Source organism: Rissa tridactyla, chromosome 15 (assembly GCF_028500815.1).
Source record: "Rissa tridactyla isolate bRisTri1 chromosome 15, bRisTri1.patW.cur.20221130, whole genome shotgun sequence".
NCBI classification, from domain to species: Eukaryota; Metazoa; Chordata; class Aves; order Charadriiformes; family Laridae; genus Rissa; species Rissa tridactyla.
The window spans coordinates 8876457-8894930 of NC_071480.1; the positions used below are offsets into that span (position 1 = coordinate 8876457).

At 44.2% G+C, this 18474-nt stretch overlaps 2 protein-coding genes across 4 annotated transcripts in view; one reads left to right on the forward strand and one right to left on the reverse strand.

Annotated features, from left to right (window-relative positions):
- ABCC3 (ATP binding cassette subfamily C member 3) overlaps nucleotides 1–7214 on the forward strand; it is a 50498-nt gene extending 43284 nt beyond the window's left edge. Inside the window, exons 24-31 of one of the 2 annotated variants that reach the window (XM_054221816.1) lie at nucleotides 153–352; nucleotides 455–581; nucleotides 1364–1465; nucleotides 2490–2636; nucleotides 3589–3747; nucleotides 4105–4271; nucleotides 5300–5494; nucleotides 6196–7213. In XM_054221816.1, coding sequence (XP_054077791.1) covers nucleotides 153–352; nucleotides 455–581; nucleotides 1364–1465; nucleotides 2490–2636; nucleotides 3589–3747; nucleotides 4105–4271; nucleotides 5300–5494; nucleotides 6196–6304 — 1206 coding nt within the window. In that variant the 3' untranslated portion in view covers nucleotides 6305–7213. Of the gene's footprint in view, nucleotides 1–152; nucleotides 353–454; nucleotides 582–1363; nucleotides 1466–2489; nucleotides 2637–3588; nucleotides 3748–4104; nucleotides 4272–5299; nucleotides 5495–6195 lie in introns of both variants that reach the window. The other variant, XM_054221817.1, reaches the window with a different exon arrangement.
- A 166-nt stretch (nucleotides 7215–7380) lies between these two features.
- ANKRD40 (ankyrin repeat domain 40) lies at nucleotides 7381–16868 on the reverse strand. 2 transcript variants are annotated; one of them, XM_054221912.1, is made up of 6 exons: nucleotides 16597–16868; nucleotides 13722–13870; nucleotides 12203–12658; nucleotides 11149–11330; nucleotides 9796–9849; nucleotides 7381–8092 (listed from the first exon to the last, which is right to left on the reverse strand). In XM_054221912.1, exons 1-6 carry the CDS (start codon nucleotides 16779–16781, stop codon nucleotides 8090–8092), a joined length of 1029 nt encoding a protein of 342 aa, XP_054077887.1. In that variant the 5' UTR covers nucleotides 16782–16868; the 3' UTR covers nucleotides 7381–8089. The 2 variants fall into 2 exon arrangements, with proteins under 2 accessions (XP_054077887.1, XP_054077886.1); XM_054221911.1 differs by lacking the exon at nucleotides 7381–8092 and having other exon boundaries at nucleotides 8106–9849; nucleotides 16597–16867.
- Between the last annotated feature and the right edge of the window lie 1606 nt (nucleotides 16869–18474).

Consider the following 18474-nt stretch of genomic DNA (forward strand, 5'->3'; position numbering starts at 1 on the left):
CTTGAAATTCTTCTTAATAATTGAGAATATTTTGGAGGGTTGAAGTGCATCAGTAGCCATCTCTCTTAAATCCTTAACCTAAAAAATTCTTCACTGTTAGTTAAAAGATAAAGTATTTCATGTAGCCTTCAATTTTCTCCAAAAAATGGCAGCGGTTCTACGTAGCTACCTCCCGCCAGCTGAAGCGTCTGGAGTCTGTGAGCAGATCTCCCATTTACTCACACTTCTCGGAAACGGTGTCAGGGGCCAGTGTCATCAGAGCCTATAGAAGAGTGAAGTCCTTCGTAGACATCAGTGATCTGAAGATGGATGAAAATCAGAAGAGTTACTATCCTGGCATAGTATCAAACAGGTAAAAAGGCATATAACTCTTGTTTCCACTTAGATAATCCTGTGTTTGCATAACTGATCCAAGCGCCCCTTTACCCCTCTGCTTATGTCTGCCTTTTACCAGGTGGCTGGGCGTTCGAGTTGAATTTGTGGGGAACTGTATCGTCCTTTTTGCTGCCCTCTTTGCCGTGATTAGTAAAAACAGCTTGAATGCTGGCTTGGTAGGACTTTCAGTGTCTTACGCGTTACAGGTATGTATTATAGCTTTCTGTTCATTGATGGATTGGCACAGATGTGTATTGCATGTGTTAGCAATAATTTTAGGTGCTTGTTAAATCTGAAGTTAATAAGGAAATGATAAAAATTAGTTGTTGGGACATGTAGAAACATGTAGAGATTTATACTGAATGCTGACAGACCATCAGCAAACTCACATGCAGTAGGACTCCAGGGCACTTGGGGAGCATTGAGGTTGTGCCGCACCCTGGTATCCCCAGTGGCAGCATGCAGGAAGCTCAGGAAGTGTCAAGCACACCCACCAAGAGCAGGTCACTTGAGCAGCATGGGCTTAACATCTCCTGCATCGTGCTTGCTACGTAGCACACCGATGTGTGGAGGTAATCACAGGCAGATCAGTAGGATTCATAAATAGGCAAGATAAACTGTACTCACCCAAGCTGTGGACAGTTTAGCAGATTTAATGGCCTCATTCTTGTCAGAAGCTTTTTAGATACCGTAAGCGTGCAGGATTGCTGTTAGCAATTTTCCAGAGAGGACGATGACTGGGGGAATGACCTCCAACCAACTTTTTTGAGAGGCCATTTATTAAATCACTGTAGGAGGCATATGTTTCTTCACGTGAGCACCTGATTGTCTGTAGACTTCTTCTCCCAGTAAATGTCAATGCAAGGTAATTATTTGTAATATTGATGTGAAGCCACGTCTTAATAGCGGTGTCTGGTTTTTTTGTTGTTGTTATTATTAAATCTGTTGTTCCTCTGTGGGTGATGTTTTGTTCCTTGTCTTCTGCAAGGTGACCTTGTCTCTGAATTGGATGGTCCGAATGACTTCTGAGCTTGAAACTAACATTGTGGCTGTTGAAAGGATAAAGGAGTATTCAGAAACTGAAACAGAGGTCAGCTACCAAGCGTCAAGCATGCTCACCAACAAGCGTGGCGAAATTTTAATGCACACATTTACATGGTCTTTCTTTAGACTCTTGAGAGACAGATCCCGCTCTGAGAGCGTTATCATTTAACCTGAACAAATGTCACGCTCTGAACTGTAATTTGTACTATCACAGCTCCAAATTATTACTGCCGTCATGCAGCCTGTGCTTAGCATTTCATTTTCTGCTACTGTGAGTGGCTATAGCACAACAGAGATGAGTTTCACCATCAGAATACTGCTCCCATTGGGCTTGAAGTGGTTGATGCACAGTCGTACCTGCATGGATGGTGCTGTGATCCTGCTAGAGAGCACAGCTGCAGTGCAATTGTCAGGCTATGCACATGTTTTCAATAGTATTTCTATTTAATCAGCTTAATCAGTCCTTGTCTCCCATGAGAGAAGAACATCTCTAGGAACACTGTACCGCCTAATCCAGGAAGATCATCCAATCATCTACCTTTGTTGCCAAAGACTTTTCAAGGTGGCAGATGGAGCTATGCTGGGAAATCTGCTGCTCTGTGGACACACTGGGTTTTGTTAGCCCTGTGTACGTGATGGGAGACTAAGAATTAGGAAATGGAGGATCTGAGGATAGCTGCAGTGTACGGTTCCGGAGATCAAGTATTTAATCTGGAAGCTAAAAGGAAGCTAGACAAGATGTGTGATACATGTTACAAGCCAGAGCTTGAGCTGGCGTGAAACAGGCAATGTTCTATTAAAGTTAGTGGAAAAAATGTAAATGTATATCCATTGAGGATTTGGCCCTATATGCCCAGACTTCTTTTCCTGTAAATTTCACAACAAAGGCCAAAATGGGTGGATACTTAAGAACCCTTGTTTTTCCCCCATTATTATATACTTATTTGTTATCGGAGATTTGATTTATCAGATATATTTCTAGTAACCCCCAAATGTTAATGTTTGTATTTGAGTTCGAATTGTTTTATCTTAAACCTACATGAGGCATTTCTGACTTCTGTTTTCGTTAGGCTCCCTGGATCATTGAAGGCAAGAGTCCCCCGGAAGATTGGCCATCCAAAGGGGAGCTGGAGTTTGTGAATTATTCCGTGAGGTACAGGAAGGGCTTGGATCTAGTGCTGAAGGGTCTAAACCTCCACATCCACGGTGGAGAAAAGGTGAGTTCCCAGCTGCATCTCTTTGCTAGAACATTGCTCCGGGCCTCCAGTGAAAACCATGGAGTAGAGGACAGGGTCTACAAGCACACTTGCCCCAGTGGTGGAGACCGACTCAAGCTGGCGTTGCAGGAGCCGGCAGTGACAACCATGCTGTCGGTGTGCCAGCATCCTCCAGGCTGGAAGCAGTAGGACCACTTGCATGGGACTTTCTGGACTTCCCAAGTTAGGCTGGCAACAGGTTGCTGTACGCCATGTAGGAGGCACCATCGCAAGTGGCAAAAATTCAGCGACAAGAACACTTTTCTGAAGCAGTGCAGATGGGAGAAGGAATTGCAGCTTTTTCTGCTCTCTGGCTTTCCTGGGAAATTTTTGGCATGGAAGGAAATGACATTCCTTGTTTCCTTAATCAGGAAATTGTCTTCGTTCTGGGAGATTCGTTTCTTCATGCTTCAGTAGAAAGTTCTGGGGTTTGCGTGCTGGTGACAGAAAAATTAGCATGCGAAAGTCCTCCACTTAACAGGCTGTTATTAAAAGAGAAGAGAGTTATCCTTACACTAAGCTGACAGAACAACGGCCGCCTTCTGGAATGGAGATACACGTGCTTAACGTGAAGTCTGAATTGCCCTCTGAAAAGCCTTTATTTCTTGTCCTTGAGTGATTGGACTCCTAACAGGGGTACTTTGGCCAATCACCCAAAGTTACGTAGGATGGCTCTAGGCCTAGGTACATCTTTATATGCAATATCATTCAAATTATGGGACTGGCAATATGTACATTACGATGTATGACACCGGTTTCTAGGGAAGGATGGTTACGTTCTTTCCGAGATTCAGATCTTGGGTCAAACCTCTTAGAGGAATCTTGGAGCTTTGGGTTGTTTTTTTTTTTTTTTGTTGGGTTTTGTTTTGGTTTTAACTATATGCTTTGTTGTTAAACCTGTAATTTGTTGTAGATTGGAATTGTTGGCAGAACCGGAGCAGGGAAGTCCTCCATGACGCTCTGTCTCTTTAGGATCCTGGAAGCTGTAAAAGGGGAAATTAAAATCGACGGTGTGAAAATTTCAGAGATTGGTCTCCATGACCTTCGATCGAGGCTAACAATTATTCCTCAGGTACTGTTCCTGTGTATCACAATAAAGGAAGGATCTCTAACAGCTTAGCAAACCATAAATAATGGTTTATCCACAGAGGAAAATGCTTTGTTACACTCAGAAAATTGTTTCAGGAAACCAAATGATTTATACTTTAAGTGGTCCTGTCCTGCCGCCTGATAAACAGGATTTAGGATAAACCATCTTTACAGTTGGAACTTGAGTTTTAAGTGTGTATAACATAATGTATTTCCAGAGCGGAGGGGATTGGGAGGTGGCCTACCTGCAATGCAATGGAGACTTCAAAGCAGTAGTTTGTAATATCTGTACTTAAAACAGCTAAAGCACTTGTCTGATGAAAGTTGGTTTTATGTCCAGGATCCTGTTCTCTTTTCTGGAACATTGAGGATGAACCTGGATCCATTTAATAAGTATTCAGATGAAGAAATATGGAAGGCTCTTGAACTGTCTCATTTGAAGAGGTTTGTCAGCAGTCAGCCATCCATGTTGGACTATGAATGCTCAGAAGGTGGAGAAAATCTGAGGTAAGGAATGCTTGGACTAGAAACAAACCCCGAGCTTTCATTCAGCCCTAACAGCGAGTAACACCTCCGCACAGGTTGACGCTGTAGTCTGTTGAGTCTGAAATGATTTAGCGCCTATTCCTGTTTCAAGAAAACCACTAAGGCTCAAACTGTTTGCCTGCTCTTCTGCCTCTGCCATGAATGATCTGATGATCCTTTGCTGCTGGGAGGGATTTCTCCCAAACCAAAATCCTGTCTTACCAGTAAAGAAAGAAGTCTCAGGATGACAGGGTGTTAGGAATAGGCAGTCCCTTAAACATGGGTGGGTAGGAAGGGAAATGCCATTGTAGCACATATAATTGCTGCGCCGAATAAGAGTCCTCTGCCTAAAAAAAAACCACTTTAGCAGTGTTTGTTTTCCTTTATTATTTGGAAGACCCATAAGACACAAATGGGGATGATAAAATGCCATGCTTTGGTACGCTGCGTTGGCTCCTGAGACTGGCGTAACCAGATGATGCATGGGATGAATGTTCAGCTCTGTCCTCATCCCGCAGGGATGCTCAGAGGCTGTGTCTGGGGGCGTTTGTAGCACGGGAGGAAGCGTGGGCTGCCCGGATAGCGGGGGGTTTTTTGATGGTAGAAAGGACTTACAGACTCACAACACTTTTTTTTTTTTTTTTTTTTTTTTTTTTGAAGTTTGCATATGCTCAGTGTTGTTACAACTGTGTGTGTGTTTGAAAGCTCGGGCAGCAGCATTGTAATCATGCGTTTCCCTGGCTTTTGTCACAGCGATAGAAAGGTGGCATTTGGTGGCTTGGTCAGTACTGGGTTGGGGCAGTAAGTGAACACACACGCTACAACTAGCTGGGTAACGCCGCAATGTGTGTTAGCGCCGCGGCTGGCAGACCAGGCTGCTTGCTAAATACTATATATTTTGCTCGGTAACCGTACCGGGTGAGTAACCCGCTGTAGCGCGAGGGATTCTGAGCGGTGGAGAGCTGAGGGCAGCAGGGCCTCGTTTGTGAACACCCCGTCTCTGTTCGCAGCGTGGGCCAAAGACAGCTCGTCTGCCTGGCGAGAGCGCTGCTTCGCAAGACACGGATCTTGATCCTTGACGAAGCAACGGCAGCGATCGATCTCGAGACGGATGATCTTATCCAGATGACGATTAGGACCCAGTTTGAAGACTGCACGGTGCTGACAATAGCGCACAGGCTGAACACAATTATGGATTACACAAGGTAAAAAACTCTTAATGGTGCGTGGCAGGGGGTGCTCCCCGGTTTACCGGGGATGTGGAGAGCACTGATAAGGGTCTGCTTTGTCTCTAGACACACACGCTGATGCTCTCGTCAGGTAGTATGTAAGCAATGATGTTTAAGCCATATAATCCTTGAATATCCAGACTCGACTTTGCTTCTGTTGGCGTCAGAAACAGGTTCTGTGCTCACTAACCAGAGCTGCGCGGGGACGCTGCCCAGCTGCATTAACAGCACTGTCCGCAGGCTTATGCAGCCTTTCTTAACTAGCAGCTGCTGCAACTTTTTCATTAACATCATGCCCTATTAATTACTTTAAATTATATTACTATTTACTAAAATATATTACTAAATTACTATTACTAAGCTTTTATCTCCTTGGCTTTCCGGTACTATATTTTCGATACAGAACTACCAGTATGACACACAGGGGGGTTTTTGCTGTGTTTTATTTTCCCCTTATTACCCCTGGGAGATAGTGACTGTCCTGTACCTTTTAAAATCAAACTCAGGGAGAATGTTTATCATCTGTTGTGTTTCAATGTGTGAAAATAATTGAGCGAAACAAAGGCAAGGCAAAGATTAGAGCAGTTTTGCTTTGTGATTAAAAAGGGGTATCGCGTTTCTTGCGAGGAATTCTCTGACGTATCTTCCCTCCCGCCACCACCTTTTGTTTTGCGCAGGGTTCTTGTTCTAGACAACGGAACCATAGCTGAATTCGATACACCTGCAAGCCTTATAGCATCAAAGGGTATTTTCTACAGTATGGCCAAAGATGCTGGACTAGCATGAGAAGATGACCCCCTTGGGGGGGTTTGGTTTGGTTTTTTTTTTTTTTTAATATTACTGACTTGCCACAAAAGTGACTTGTGAATGTACTGTAATTTACAGAACAGTTTTTGTAGTAGACTAAATTTGTGATATGTGAACAAAGTATTTTAGAATTATAAGGACCAGAAAGTGAATTTTATATTTTTAAATATTTTCTATACACATAAAGTATTTTATTATATGCCTTTTTTTTCCCAAAGAATGACAAACATCCTGCCAAGAAAAAACGTATGTATCGCAGGGCAATAAGTACCGTATTCAGGTTTATAATTAGTAAATTATATTAATGGTACAACATACACCTGTTTTGTGTGTTTTCTGCATAAGGATTCATTGGGTTTGAAGTGGAAAGACAGGCCCGGTTAAGCAGTGACTCAGCTGAAAAATAGTGAAATAAAGTGTAATCTCCAAGTGGTGCCGACCTGCTCCTTTCAGTGTTTCCCCCAGGACAGGGCAAGGCAGCTGAATGCCACGGCTCCAGGGCTGGGAGCCATCCCGGCTCCGCTGGTCTCCCTGCCCAGGGCAACTTTGGCACTATAAAATTCCTCTTCAGCATAAGAATAAACTAAACCTACAGATGGCTTAATATAAATCATTAACTACACCATTTCTATCAGTTTAGCAGACTCCACATAAGCCTGCAGGGACAGGATTGGCACAGAAGTATTAGAATTTTGCCGTCTCTCTCTTAGGTATGAAGTCACCGTGAGTAAGTCTCCACTTAAGCTGAACGCACATGCTGACCAGATGTGTATATAATTTATCATGTTCAACACTTCAAATAAATAGTGTGTGATTTGTTTTGCAGAAATAAGTATCTACCTCATTATTGATAACTAAGCCTGCTCAGATAAAGGGAGGAGCGTGTGTAAACAATATTTGCTGCTAGAATCTGATAGAACGTCTTTTGCTTTAGTTGTTCACTTCCTCCACCAAGCGCTCCGGAAATCTAACCGGCCAGAAAACGTTCCTATGTTTTTCTATGAGTAAAGTTCAGAAAAACTTTGTGAAGACAAAAATAATCATTTATTAATTCTTACAAATGATACTTCTTAAATAGAAACGAGAATCTGCAGCTGAGCATTCATTTGACATTAACATTTCATATAGCAGGGCGCAAAGTAATGAATTACTTATCATACGCAGTAATGTCATGATTATACACTGATCAGATTGTTAGCTGTGTTAACAGTATCTTCTATGTATAAACGGCACAAGGTATAAAAATACTCCTCGGAATGCAGGCAGCGACCAGCATCTGTGCAAGGTAATCGGTGTAACGAAGTCGTCAGCCCGACAGCGGAGCTTTCCTCCCGCAGGTCTGAGTGGGTAATCCCGGTCCCCGCAGGGATTGTGCTGGCGGTGAGACAGCCCATCCTAAACCCCACCTCTCCGTGTGCCAGGGAGCGCGAGATGAGGAACAGGGTTGTTAGTCCTTTATACAGAAGTTAATACACCACCAGCAATTTGGTATAAAAATAGGTATTGCCAATGACGCAGACCATGTTTGACCTCCAGCGCTTTTCAGAAGAGGGTATTTTGTTGTGACAAAAATGCTCTACTACTAGCCGTAGGAGACTGAGCTGCAGTGTTGTTAATGGGCACGCAGGAAATTTGGGTGTTTGCATGGATCTGCGCCTCCAGGTGAACACTGGACATCCGAGTACACGGCAGAGTGGGAGAGGGCTCCCTCTTGTGTGCTCAGTCACTCCTGCTGAAGCTGCTTCCCTTTGCTCAAAGCACTAGTCACTGGATGAGAGAGAGAGAGCAGGCGTAAATTTGGGACCAGTTCCCGTTGTACGAGCTGTAGTACAGGCGACTGCTCTGACTGCAGGGGAAGCGTGAACTTCGCTACCCACCGCAGCCTCCGAGGAAGGCCAGGGGGCTGCGGTGGAGCCCCAATGCCGCGCAGGGGAAGGCATCTGGAGCGGCAAGAGCTCACCATGTCCTCGCCTCAGCGTTGTCTCCAGCTAGTTTGGTGCTCCCTGCTCAGCGCTGCTGCTATGGAGCCCGTCTATGGGGCCGCGCGCCCTGCACAGCTAACTGGGGCCGGGAAGCCTTAGACAAGAAGGCACTCAAACCCTCTGGCTGCTCTAGCTTCCAAAGAAACTGGGGGAAAGACGAAGAAACAGAGGGAAATTCGGTCCCGTTTGGTATGTTCTGTTTGCCTGTTACATCTCGTACTTTAGTTTCTTCATCTAATTCATAGCACGCACTTCTACAGTTGGGCTACCAGAATAGAACTCGGCCTCAAATGCAAATGAATGAGTAAATACTAAAATCCTAAAAAATCAGATAAAATCCGGCTCTTAAATACTTTTCACTTTATTTATTCCACAATTTCATAGCAAAGTAATCTAATTCTGACTTTTAAGTAACAGGAAGAACGATTATTTTTTTTTTCAGTAAACAACATGGGTAATCACAAGTCATCGGGGGAAAAAAAAAATAAAATACATTGCATAGGAACATAAAGATTTAATATCGGCCCAGAAAAGCCTGGGCTTTTCACTAGTTTCTTTTTACACAGGCAACTTTAAAGGTTCAAGAGGCGATTTTTCTCAGGAATGTAGAAGTAAAAGGAAAATAAAATTACAAAATTACAGTTTTTGTGCTTTTAAAAGGGGAAATTAAAGCAGCATTGGAGAACTGTTGTCGATACAGTAACAAAAATAGTATTTTAAATTGCATATGTCAATACTATATATTGACAGACAACAATAAAAGGGATTTTGGCTGAAAGCATACTTATGATTTGGATAATTACTATCACTTTTTATTTTCAACCTGAGAAATAGGGAAAAGTGTAAACAGGGATTAAGAAATCACAGGTAGTAAGTCACTTGACAGTATTCAAACTAGACATAGTTTTGTGCTTCTTCCACAAATTTTAACCCTTCTGGTTTTTTTCCTTCTAAATAAGATATGACTGAAAATACACGATCTAAAAAGTGAAGGTTAATGGTAATGGACTCAGTACAAATATTAAATGGGTTTCATGGCAGGTTCTTTAGCTTGAGTACCTCTGCTATTTTATAGCAAAACAATTTATTAGAACAGTTTAAGGTAAGACTTTCCCTGAGAGCTGCTAACTCTGCAGTATTTCAAGATTATCTTTTTGTAAGGAAAAGTGTTTCATTAACAGCTACTTCTACCAATAATTCCTTTGCATTACGCTACTTTCACATCAGACTCATTACTCTTAGATTAACTAGAGGCTGTAACTCTGCATAACAACTTTAGTTTATTTCAAGGTTAACAAAATAGATTATTTTTTTTTTTACATCATTAGCCCTTACAGTACTGCATTTCAAACGTAATTTTAAAATGAGAGATACAAATATTTTGTTTTATTCTTTCAACAATTAATATGTAAGTTCTGATGCCTTCTTGTTATAACCACTCCGATCAGAAAGTGTTGGGACTCTGAAAAGTAAGTTTTTCTCGCTTACTGTTAGAACAAGCTCCAGTTCTTGGAAATCCTGTAGCCTCGCGACATCTTTGTCCTTGAAATAAACACAATAAGTTGTTAGGTGATAAACCGTCTGTTCAATTTTGCAGAGGCAAGTTTAAAATAATAGGCTCATACTAACACAAGGTATGTATTTGTCTATAAATACAACAATTCTTTACAGTAAACTGGAAAGCAGACATCCTGTTGCATATTATATTTATTCTGGGATCCTATTCAGCTACTCGCTGAAGTCTATTTTTAGAAGGAATGCAACACTGGTGGTGAGCGAAAGCGATTAGTGGAATTACACTTGTCAAGATCCACTGCATGCCACCCCCAACTCCTCTTTTTGTTTTCCCCCCTGGGTAATTCGTAGAAGCTCGTGAATCAATTCTTGCATCTGCCCAAGAGGGTCCCGCGTGCAGGTTCCTCTGGAGCGGCCCCACCGCGGAGTGGCCTCGGCAGGGTCTGCAGAGAGCAGCGGGAGTCACCTTCCCCCGGTACGGGCTCACACCCAGGGCCCCTCGGCAGCAGCACTCTGCCGCCACACAGCATTAAAGAGAATTAGCTTTGTACCACCTCAAGGAACAGTAAGTGTCCCACAGTCCTACCCAGAGAGCCTGAAGTAATTAGAGCTGGAAATAAAACCGGTCCTTTCAACAGCAACCTAAGCTGGCAAGTGACAGAGTTGGTTACGCTTTGTTGGGTTTTTTCCCCCCACTTCCTGACTAACCACGAATAAGTCATCTTATAGTCAGGGAAGATGCAGTACAGTGAAATCTATTAATCTAGTACTAATCAGATTAGCTCCATGACTGACGCCAACAATGCTCTAGAGGGGTTTGAGAGCGACAGAAAGGTCAGCGATGAATCAGTAAAAGAGGTCAGCGGGTCCCTTTCCTCTTTGCGGCACAGGCAAATGTCGCCAAAGTGAAAAGACAGTGAGATTCGGAGACCCACACTCACAATCGTTCTGAAACACCTTTCTGTGTTTGGAAGGGACCGCGTACAGTCCTTACTGAACTGGCAAAGCGCCGCTGAGCACTGCAGGCCTTCGAAACCCAGGTCACAGTGGTGTGGTGTTGCACTGAATATAAGCATGTAGCAGAGAAATCCAGACGTTAATTGCGTTCAACACCAAATATTTATGAAAGGAAACAATCAAGAAACTTGAGAACCTTTTTACTAAAAAAGACAACAAACAACTGCTGAGTGCTGGAAGTTGAAGGGAGGTTTTTTTGTTTTGGTTGGGTTTATTTTGCAACATGGGCCTATGCAGGTGACCAACAAATTATTCCTTTTTAACGGTAACCTAAAAATCTTACTGCATTTCAAAATTTAGAGTTCTTACCTTTCGTAACATTGTATTTGGTAATTTTCTGATCTTCTGTACGTGCTCAGGGTTAACACCCAGCTCACGGCAACTCACTCGGAGCAGTTCCTTATAGGTCAGTTCTTGTCTGTCCAGTTCAATTTCAATGAAGTCATTTTCTCTAAGATTAGGGTTTTGTATTCTAACTTTAAGCACCAGTTCTATTAGAAACAAAAAGGTACATTAATAGGCAGATGTATAAAGGAATCGGAAAACATGTCTCTATACTAACTTCCAAATATTTCTATGTTCTATTGACCTTGTTTGTATCATTTGTAACAACAGAAGAATGCTAAGAAAGCAAACAACTGGACTTGTGTGACCACAATTTTCATTAGATTTGCTTTCGTCAGCCTCTATGACAAAATCATTACAAATCCAATACAGTGTGTGTGTGTATGCATGTATGACCCTTTGCATGAATGCTCATCTTAACTGGATTTAAGCTATCTTCAAAGCAGGTTACACCGGTTATCGATTTCCTGAGCAATCCAAGATTGCTTTTATTGGTTTTTGATTCTTTTGGGCATCAGTTAACTTCTCATTGCTAATTCACGGCATGAGAACACCTGTTATTTCAAGACTGAAATTCTGAACTGAAAGCCCAGATTTCCCTCTTTGGGCAGGCACCGTTTCCCCGCAGACAGAGCAGATCATGTAATAGTTCAGCTCCAGACGCAGGCCTGCAGGCTGAGCCGTGCGAGGTTCTCCTGAGCTCACTGGCTGCACACACACTCTCTTTATTTGAGGCTTGGAGTATGCTATTTAGAGAATTCGATTACCCTGGGGTGTATATGCTTTTATAGCACTTGAGACAAATAGCAAATGTTTTCATCAATATTTTAATAACAGTTCCAGCAGAAGCAGGAGATCTGCCTCTTTAATCCCTTTCAAATGTTTCCTGAATGCCTAAGCATGGGAACCTGAAAATCCCTCGCAGCGCTGTGAACGCACGTAACCCCCATCAGTCTGTTTTCACTGTCCACGATGACAGTAGTTCTAAGACAAAGCGAGAAGAGACTTTCACCGTTACCTTGCATATTAAGTGGGAAAGCTCCTGTGAAGAAAACGGGCTGAAATGCCGGCACGGGCCCCGCGCAGGAGCCATTCTCTTGCGGAGGTACAGGCTGATTCGATCCAGCCGGCGAAGGGGGACCCCTGCTCCAAGACACGGCTCCCTGGTAAAGGGGACCTCTCTGAAGGACAGGCGTCACGCCTGGTGGCAGCGATGGCACGTCACCCTTCCCAGCCGCCTCGGGAGCAGCAGTCCCGCGCTGTAACGCTGCACGTGGGCGAGCCTCCGCGTCCGGTAAGGAAGAAGAGTCGGTACCTTGCGGTTCCGAGTGTGAGAGACTCCCGTTCACAGAGGGATCTGGAATACTGCTGCTCATGGTGTTATAGACGTACGGGAAAGGTGGGTTAGCCAGGTAATTAGGGATGATGGGCAGATCTGAATCTTTCGTTAAGTCTGAGAGTTCATCATCTTCCACTGTAAAACCAAAGAAAACAACATTGTCCAAGACTGATTTGAGGGGAAAAAAGTATTGCTATTGCACTGGGGGGGCTGCTTTTTTCCCCCTTTTTTCTTTTTTTTAGTAGGGAGGGAGTGGAGTGTTAGAAGCACCACAGGATAAAAAATGAATCAAGAAGCGCTACACCTTTTTTCTACAGTAAACTGAACTGTGCTCAGGTGTTGCAATACAGTAAACACCAAAGCAGAGGCTGATTCCAGTAATTCTGAGAGTGCCATTTCCTTCTAAACGCCGCAATGCTCTTGTTTTTTGGTTTGTTTTGTTTTAATCCGTAGCCGGCACGCTGTAACATGGTCTCTGGTGGTATAATGCTGTCGTCTTCATAATGTATAAGGCAGTGAAAAACAAAGGGTAATACGTTGTTCGATATTAAGGCAGGGGATAAAGGGAAAAGAACATGCAGTACTGGGGGAGCTGAAACATTACCAATTCAGCAGCTGGGAGACAATAATGAAAACAAAAACAGACAAGGGAATACAAAGGGGAGGGAGAGGTTGTTAATCGACCGCATTTCAAATTACTTATCACCTCTAGCAGCAAAGCTCTGCTCCAGCAGTTACAAAACACGATAAAAATGCTCTACCAATGTCCTTTAATGAGCTGTTTCTCTGGGCTGCTAATTTTCCATTTATTCAGCACAGTGTCTAAGCTCCACAGAACATCGGGAAAATGCTCATATAAAGGCTTCATGCAAATTTGAGAGATTCTCTCCTGTTGTCCTGTTGAAAACAGGAAGCTGCATCTGTCACTGGTTTAGTCACGGCATTTTTCAAACTACAGTTTTTCTAATTTCTCAGTGTTTAGAAAAAGAGTTTGGCTGGCTGGATATGGGATTTGTTGGTAACCCTCTTTTCTTAAACTTTGATTTCTTACCCAGCGAACGCTCTAGAAATCAAATCACAGTTATTACTGAAACCCGAATGCAGGATCTTCACATGCAAAATAAAGACTGGAATACAAGTTGAAACATAAACTGCCTTTTACTACAGATGACAAATATCGCATAGCCAATAGGTTTACCTCCCAACATCTTCCTTATCTCCCTCTTTGACGTTAACTGGGCCGGCCTCTCTCCTTTCTTGGTGAGGATCTCCTTGTCGGCGCCGGCGTGCAGCAGGTAAGCCACCACTGGAGCATGGTTCCGTTTACACGCCCAGTGCAAACAGGTCCTGCACATGGAAAATGCCAACATGGTTTGAAATCCTGAATTACGGCAGATCGATTTCCCCTCATTCTTGCTGCCTGTGAGAAGAACAAGACCTAATGCATGTCTTAACATAAAAAAGGTTTTAATTGCAGTCTTCCTCGGTAACTGACACTGGTTCTGGAGCCTGCAGTGACACCTGCTGATGTAGTTTTCCCTTGCTCTAGTGCTCTTGATACCACCTTACCATAGGAGTACTTTTAAAGTTCAAGATCTTTTCAATTTATCATTTATTAGGCTACTAACTTTTCCGGAAAAAGAAATATAAAAAGAAGGCTTGTGAATGCTATTTTAATCTTTGAAAGAGTAAGTTGTACTTAAAATACTTGTGCGTGTGTGTGTGTGTGTCAGCTAATAGGGATGCTTCCCTAGGATGCTATTTTTACTCTTTAATTAATGGTGTCAGCACAATGACTTGCACTTTCTGGAAAGTAATAATGTTTAAAATATTGTAAGCATAGTTTCTAAGCACAGTTCTTCGCCCAGTTGCTATTCGCTGCACCAGCAGTTCCCAGGCTTTGATCTGCAGGCAGCTAGTTTTCTGCAATCTGTAACTGATGCGCAGAACTAATCACTTTTCTGTATTTTTAAATTATTCTTTGCAGTTGCTGACCTAGAGAGAGACATAGTAAAGAAACATCCTAAAAGCTACCGAGCTTATTTAGTGCTCAATATTAGGGACTTAGACTCACACATTATAATTCACTATACAGTCTTACCATTCTCCCCTATCCCAGGTTCTAGTGACGTTTGATCTTTCTCTAGCTTTTATATTTTAATTTTCTAGCTCCAGCTGAAGGAAACTCTTCAGAAAAATAAACACACCTAACCCTTTTCCAAGTTTGTTTATTTATTTATACAGAATTAAATAAGCTAAAGCAGAGATAAATAATAAACTTACAAGGGAATAAAGTTTCAGTTGAAAGTCCAGCTCCAAAAAGTTTTTTCCACTTTGGCTTTTTGCTGGCAATATTGTAAAACCCTGTATTGTCTCTCCAAGGTTGGGCTGTGCATTTCAGCTAGAAAGTGTCATTTTTAAATGGGAGAGAATAATTTTGTCAGCAGAAAGTATTCCTGAATTTTTAACACCAAAGATCTCACAGAATCTGAGACAAGCTCCATGAAACTCAGACCAGGTTTCCTAAGTTTTTCTGTGCGGCATTTTCTGGAATTTTCACAAATATCTCCTTGTGAAATGAGTGTGAATGGCCTGCACGAGATCAGAAGTACCGCACTGCCAAGTCAAAAATTAGTTTGGACCAAAGCGGTGGGAAAAAGCGCAGACAGTGTGGCCGTGTTTGCTTTGAGTACAAACCCTGCAGGTTTGGTTCGAAGAGAAGGTCCGTAAGCCTCAAAAGCATCGGCCTCATTTTGGGATCCATCCTGACCCTTCCCCGTGGTCTCACGGGAGAGGTGCCACCTACCCACGGACCTGACACGCATCAAAATGCAAGTACTCAGCACCTCTAGCATCAGAGACGCTGAGAAACTCATTGGAGAAATTAAAATTCTACACGCAAACTTAAATAACAGCAAAGATCCATTTATTGCCACTGTTAAAAATGACCAGATTGTTATTTTTAAAAATTATATTTTATGACATTTTCTTTCATCAGTTCCAGTTTTAGATACAACCTCATTTTGATGAAAAGCACTAAAATAATCCAACCTCCTATGAATCAGTTATCTTCAATTTTTACAAGTTCTAATTTTAGTCACCACAATTTGAACCTCAAGATGCAAGTGTCCCACGCTTCTCAAAACTGCTGATTGAGCTTTTAGCTTTAAAAGTCTAGCTCTTTTCCTGATTTTATTCTTCTGTTTTTAATTACAACTTCAAGCACAATACAGCACAGTAAGTACAGGCTCAACTGAACTTAGGGAATGCCTGAGCATTCCCTGTAAATCCTGTTTCAAGTAACCTTTTTTGTGTGTGTTCATGCAGAGAGTCCCCCTTGTACAAGTGTCTATTACAGAAAAGTTTCAGGTTTAGTGTCGTCAGGTGGTATCTGAATGAAACATCAAAACCAAAGTGTTTATTTATATCCCTGAAACAGCCTGCATGTTCCCTGCCTGAAAGGGAAAGTCATTTTCAAACCTGATTTAGGAGTTAATAAAAAACATTTCTGGTTAGACATGAACACGTGCTGGCAAGCCGAGGTTTGCGTTTTGACTGCCCGTGCTGTCTCAGGCTGCCAGCACGCCCCTCCGAAAAAAAAAAAAAAAAAAAGGCAACATAAAGTAACAACATAGTGACCTGCAGAAGCTGCAAACAGCACAGGGCCCAAGCAGGAGGTGGGAAGCCTTTTTTGCAACAGTGGTTATCAGCTGCATCACCGTTTTCTCCTCTTTAGAATAGAGATATCCATCTGTCTATGTGTGTATCCCATCCCTGGAGGGGTTCAAGGCCAGGCTGGACGGGGTTTGGAGCAACCTGGGCTGGTGGGAGGTGTCCCTGCCCAGGGCAGGGGGTGGCCCTGGATTATCTTTAAGGTCCCTTCCAACCCAAACTATTCCGTGATTGTATGATCTACACAGAGGAGTACTTGACAGCAGATCGAGCTTTTCATTTCATTTTAAAGTCACACTGATTGGTCTTTCACGCGGAAGAGCGGACCCGCGGCAGCGCCAGCTCTGTCCCACCTGAGGAGGGATCCCCGGTGGCCCCGGCCGGCCGGGAGGGAGCCTTACCAGCCGTTGACTTCGTTCTGGGAGTTGAGGCTGACCCCCAGCTCCACCAGACGCCGCACCTCCTCCGCGTCCCCCAGCGCCGCCGCCTCCCGCAGCCGCTCCTGCCGCTCCCGCTCGCCGCCCGCAGCCGACATCTCGCCGCCGCCACCGCCCCCGGCCGCCTCCAGCCCGGGGCGAGCCCTCATGGCCCGCGGACACCCCGGAGAAGGACCGGCGGGGAGAGCGGGGCGCCCGGTGTCACCCCCGCAGGGCTCCGGGCCGCGCTCCGCCGGGGGACTCTATTACAGGGGACAACCCGGGCCCGGGCATCGGGTTCCGGCTGGCGGGCGGCGGGTCCGCCCGGGCGCTCAGCGGGAACCGGCGGGTACCGGGGGCTCCCGGAGGCACCGGGGGGGTCCGACAGACAGGTAACGGCACAACGCACCACGTCTGCCGCCCGGGCGGCTGCTCCTGCACCTCCGGTGGTCCTGTCGAGGGGGTTCTCATCGTCTTTGAGCGTTCTCGGTGAAATCAATTAATCCCTGAAAAAAATGATAATAAAAAAAAAAAATTAAAAAATCGACATCTGCCCGCAAATCAGCTGGAAAGATTACTCCTGTAATTTGCATTATTCCCTTTGAAAAGCTGGGTTTGGTTGTCGTGGGTTTGTCCTAAACCAAGTTAGGGGAGAGAGAAGAGCCGGTGGAAATTTCACAACTGTAAAAAGTCAAACTAATAATTTAAAACTCCTAGACGTTTTTATTCTAGCCTGCTCCACATGCCCGTGCCGGCACGCTGGGGGGATCTGCACTGGTTTGGCCCCAGGGCACCCGTTTGCCTTCTTGCTGCAACGGGAGCAACGTTAAGGAGTGGGAACACGGACCAGTTCTGTCCCCGTTTTCCAAAGGAAACACCCCCCTCCCCCCCCATCCCATCCCACCCCCAAAACCCAGACTGTGGGATACTGAGACTGAAAATTCGTATCACTTATGTTGCGTTGATTTCAATTACACTCTTCCAAGCGTTCCAGTGGGTCAGTAAATCATCCTAAAATTGCAAAGCTTGAAAGAAGGCCGTGGTGCATGGCAGTGGGCAATGGCGGCGTTATGGACACAGCTCCAAAGGGAAACTCCGCAGGGGTCGCTGGCGGCCGCATGAAGCCCTCCCTGGTTCTGAGCGCAGCGGCTGCGGGTCTTGCCATGGGTTTTACAGGATCAGCCCTTCAAGCTCTTTGAGAAGACACGATTTAATTAATAATTTAATTCAAGTGATTTCATGCACTTAGGATGATCAAAATGATTTTGAGAAATTGTGAAATAGTTGAAAATTGCTATGTGAAGTTCCGTAAAGATGAGGTAAGAAGTCACATCTAGAAAGGAAAAAAAAAAAAAAAAAGAAACCAACAAAATGAGAAGAAACTGGTTGCAAGACCAAACAGTAAGATTTAGGTTAGATCTGAGGGACTTTTTTCCCCCAATATACAGGGAGAATTAATAAGGGAACACCCATGGCTGGAGGCCCTCGGGAGGTCGGTAACTGCCTGTCAGGGATGGTCCCGGTGCCTCTGACCCTGCCAGGGAACAGAGGGGACCGTGACAACCCTCGAGCTGCCACCCAGGCCCGTGTCCTCTGCTGCCGGCCATAAGCAAACCTCCCTGCCATGGCTCCTGCCACTGCACCGTGCGCCCGGGTGTCTCAGTGCAGGGTGTTCCTCTGTGGTGTTATCTCCCCGTGGTGCTGCCTCCTCGCCCGTCGGGCCCCTCATAGAATTGTTTTGGTTGGAACGGACCTTTTAGATCACCAAGTCCCACCACTGACCCAGCACCATGTCCCTCAGCACCACGTCTGCACGTCTTTTAAAATACCTCCAGGGATGGTGATTCAACCACTTCCCTGGGC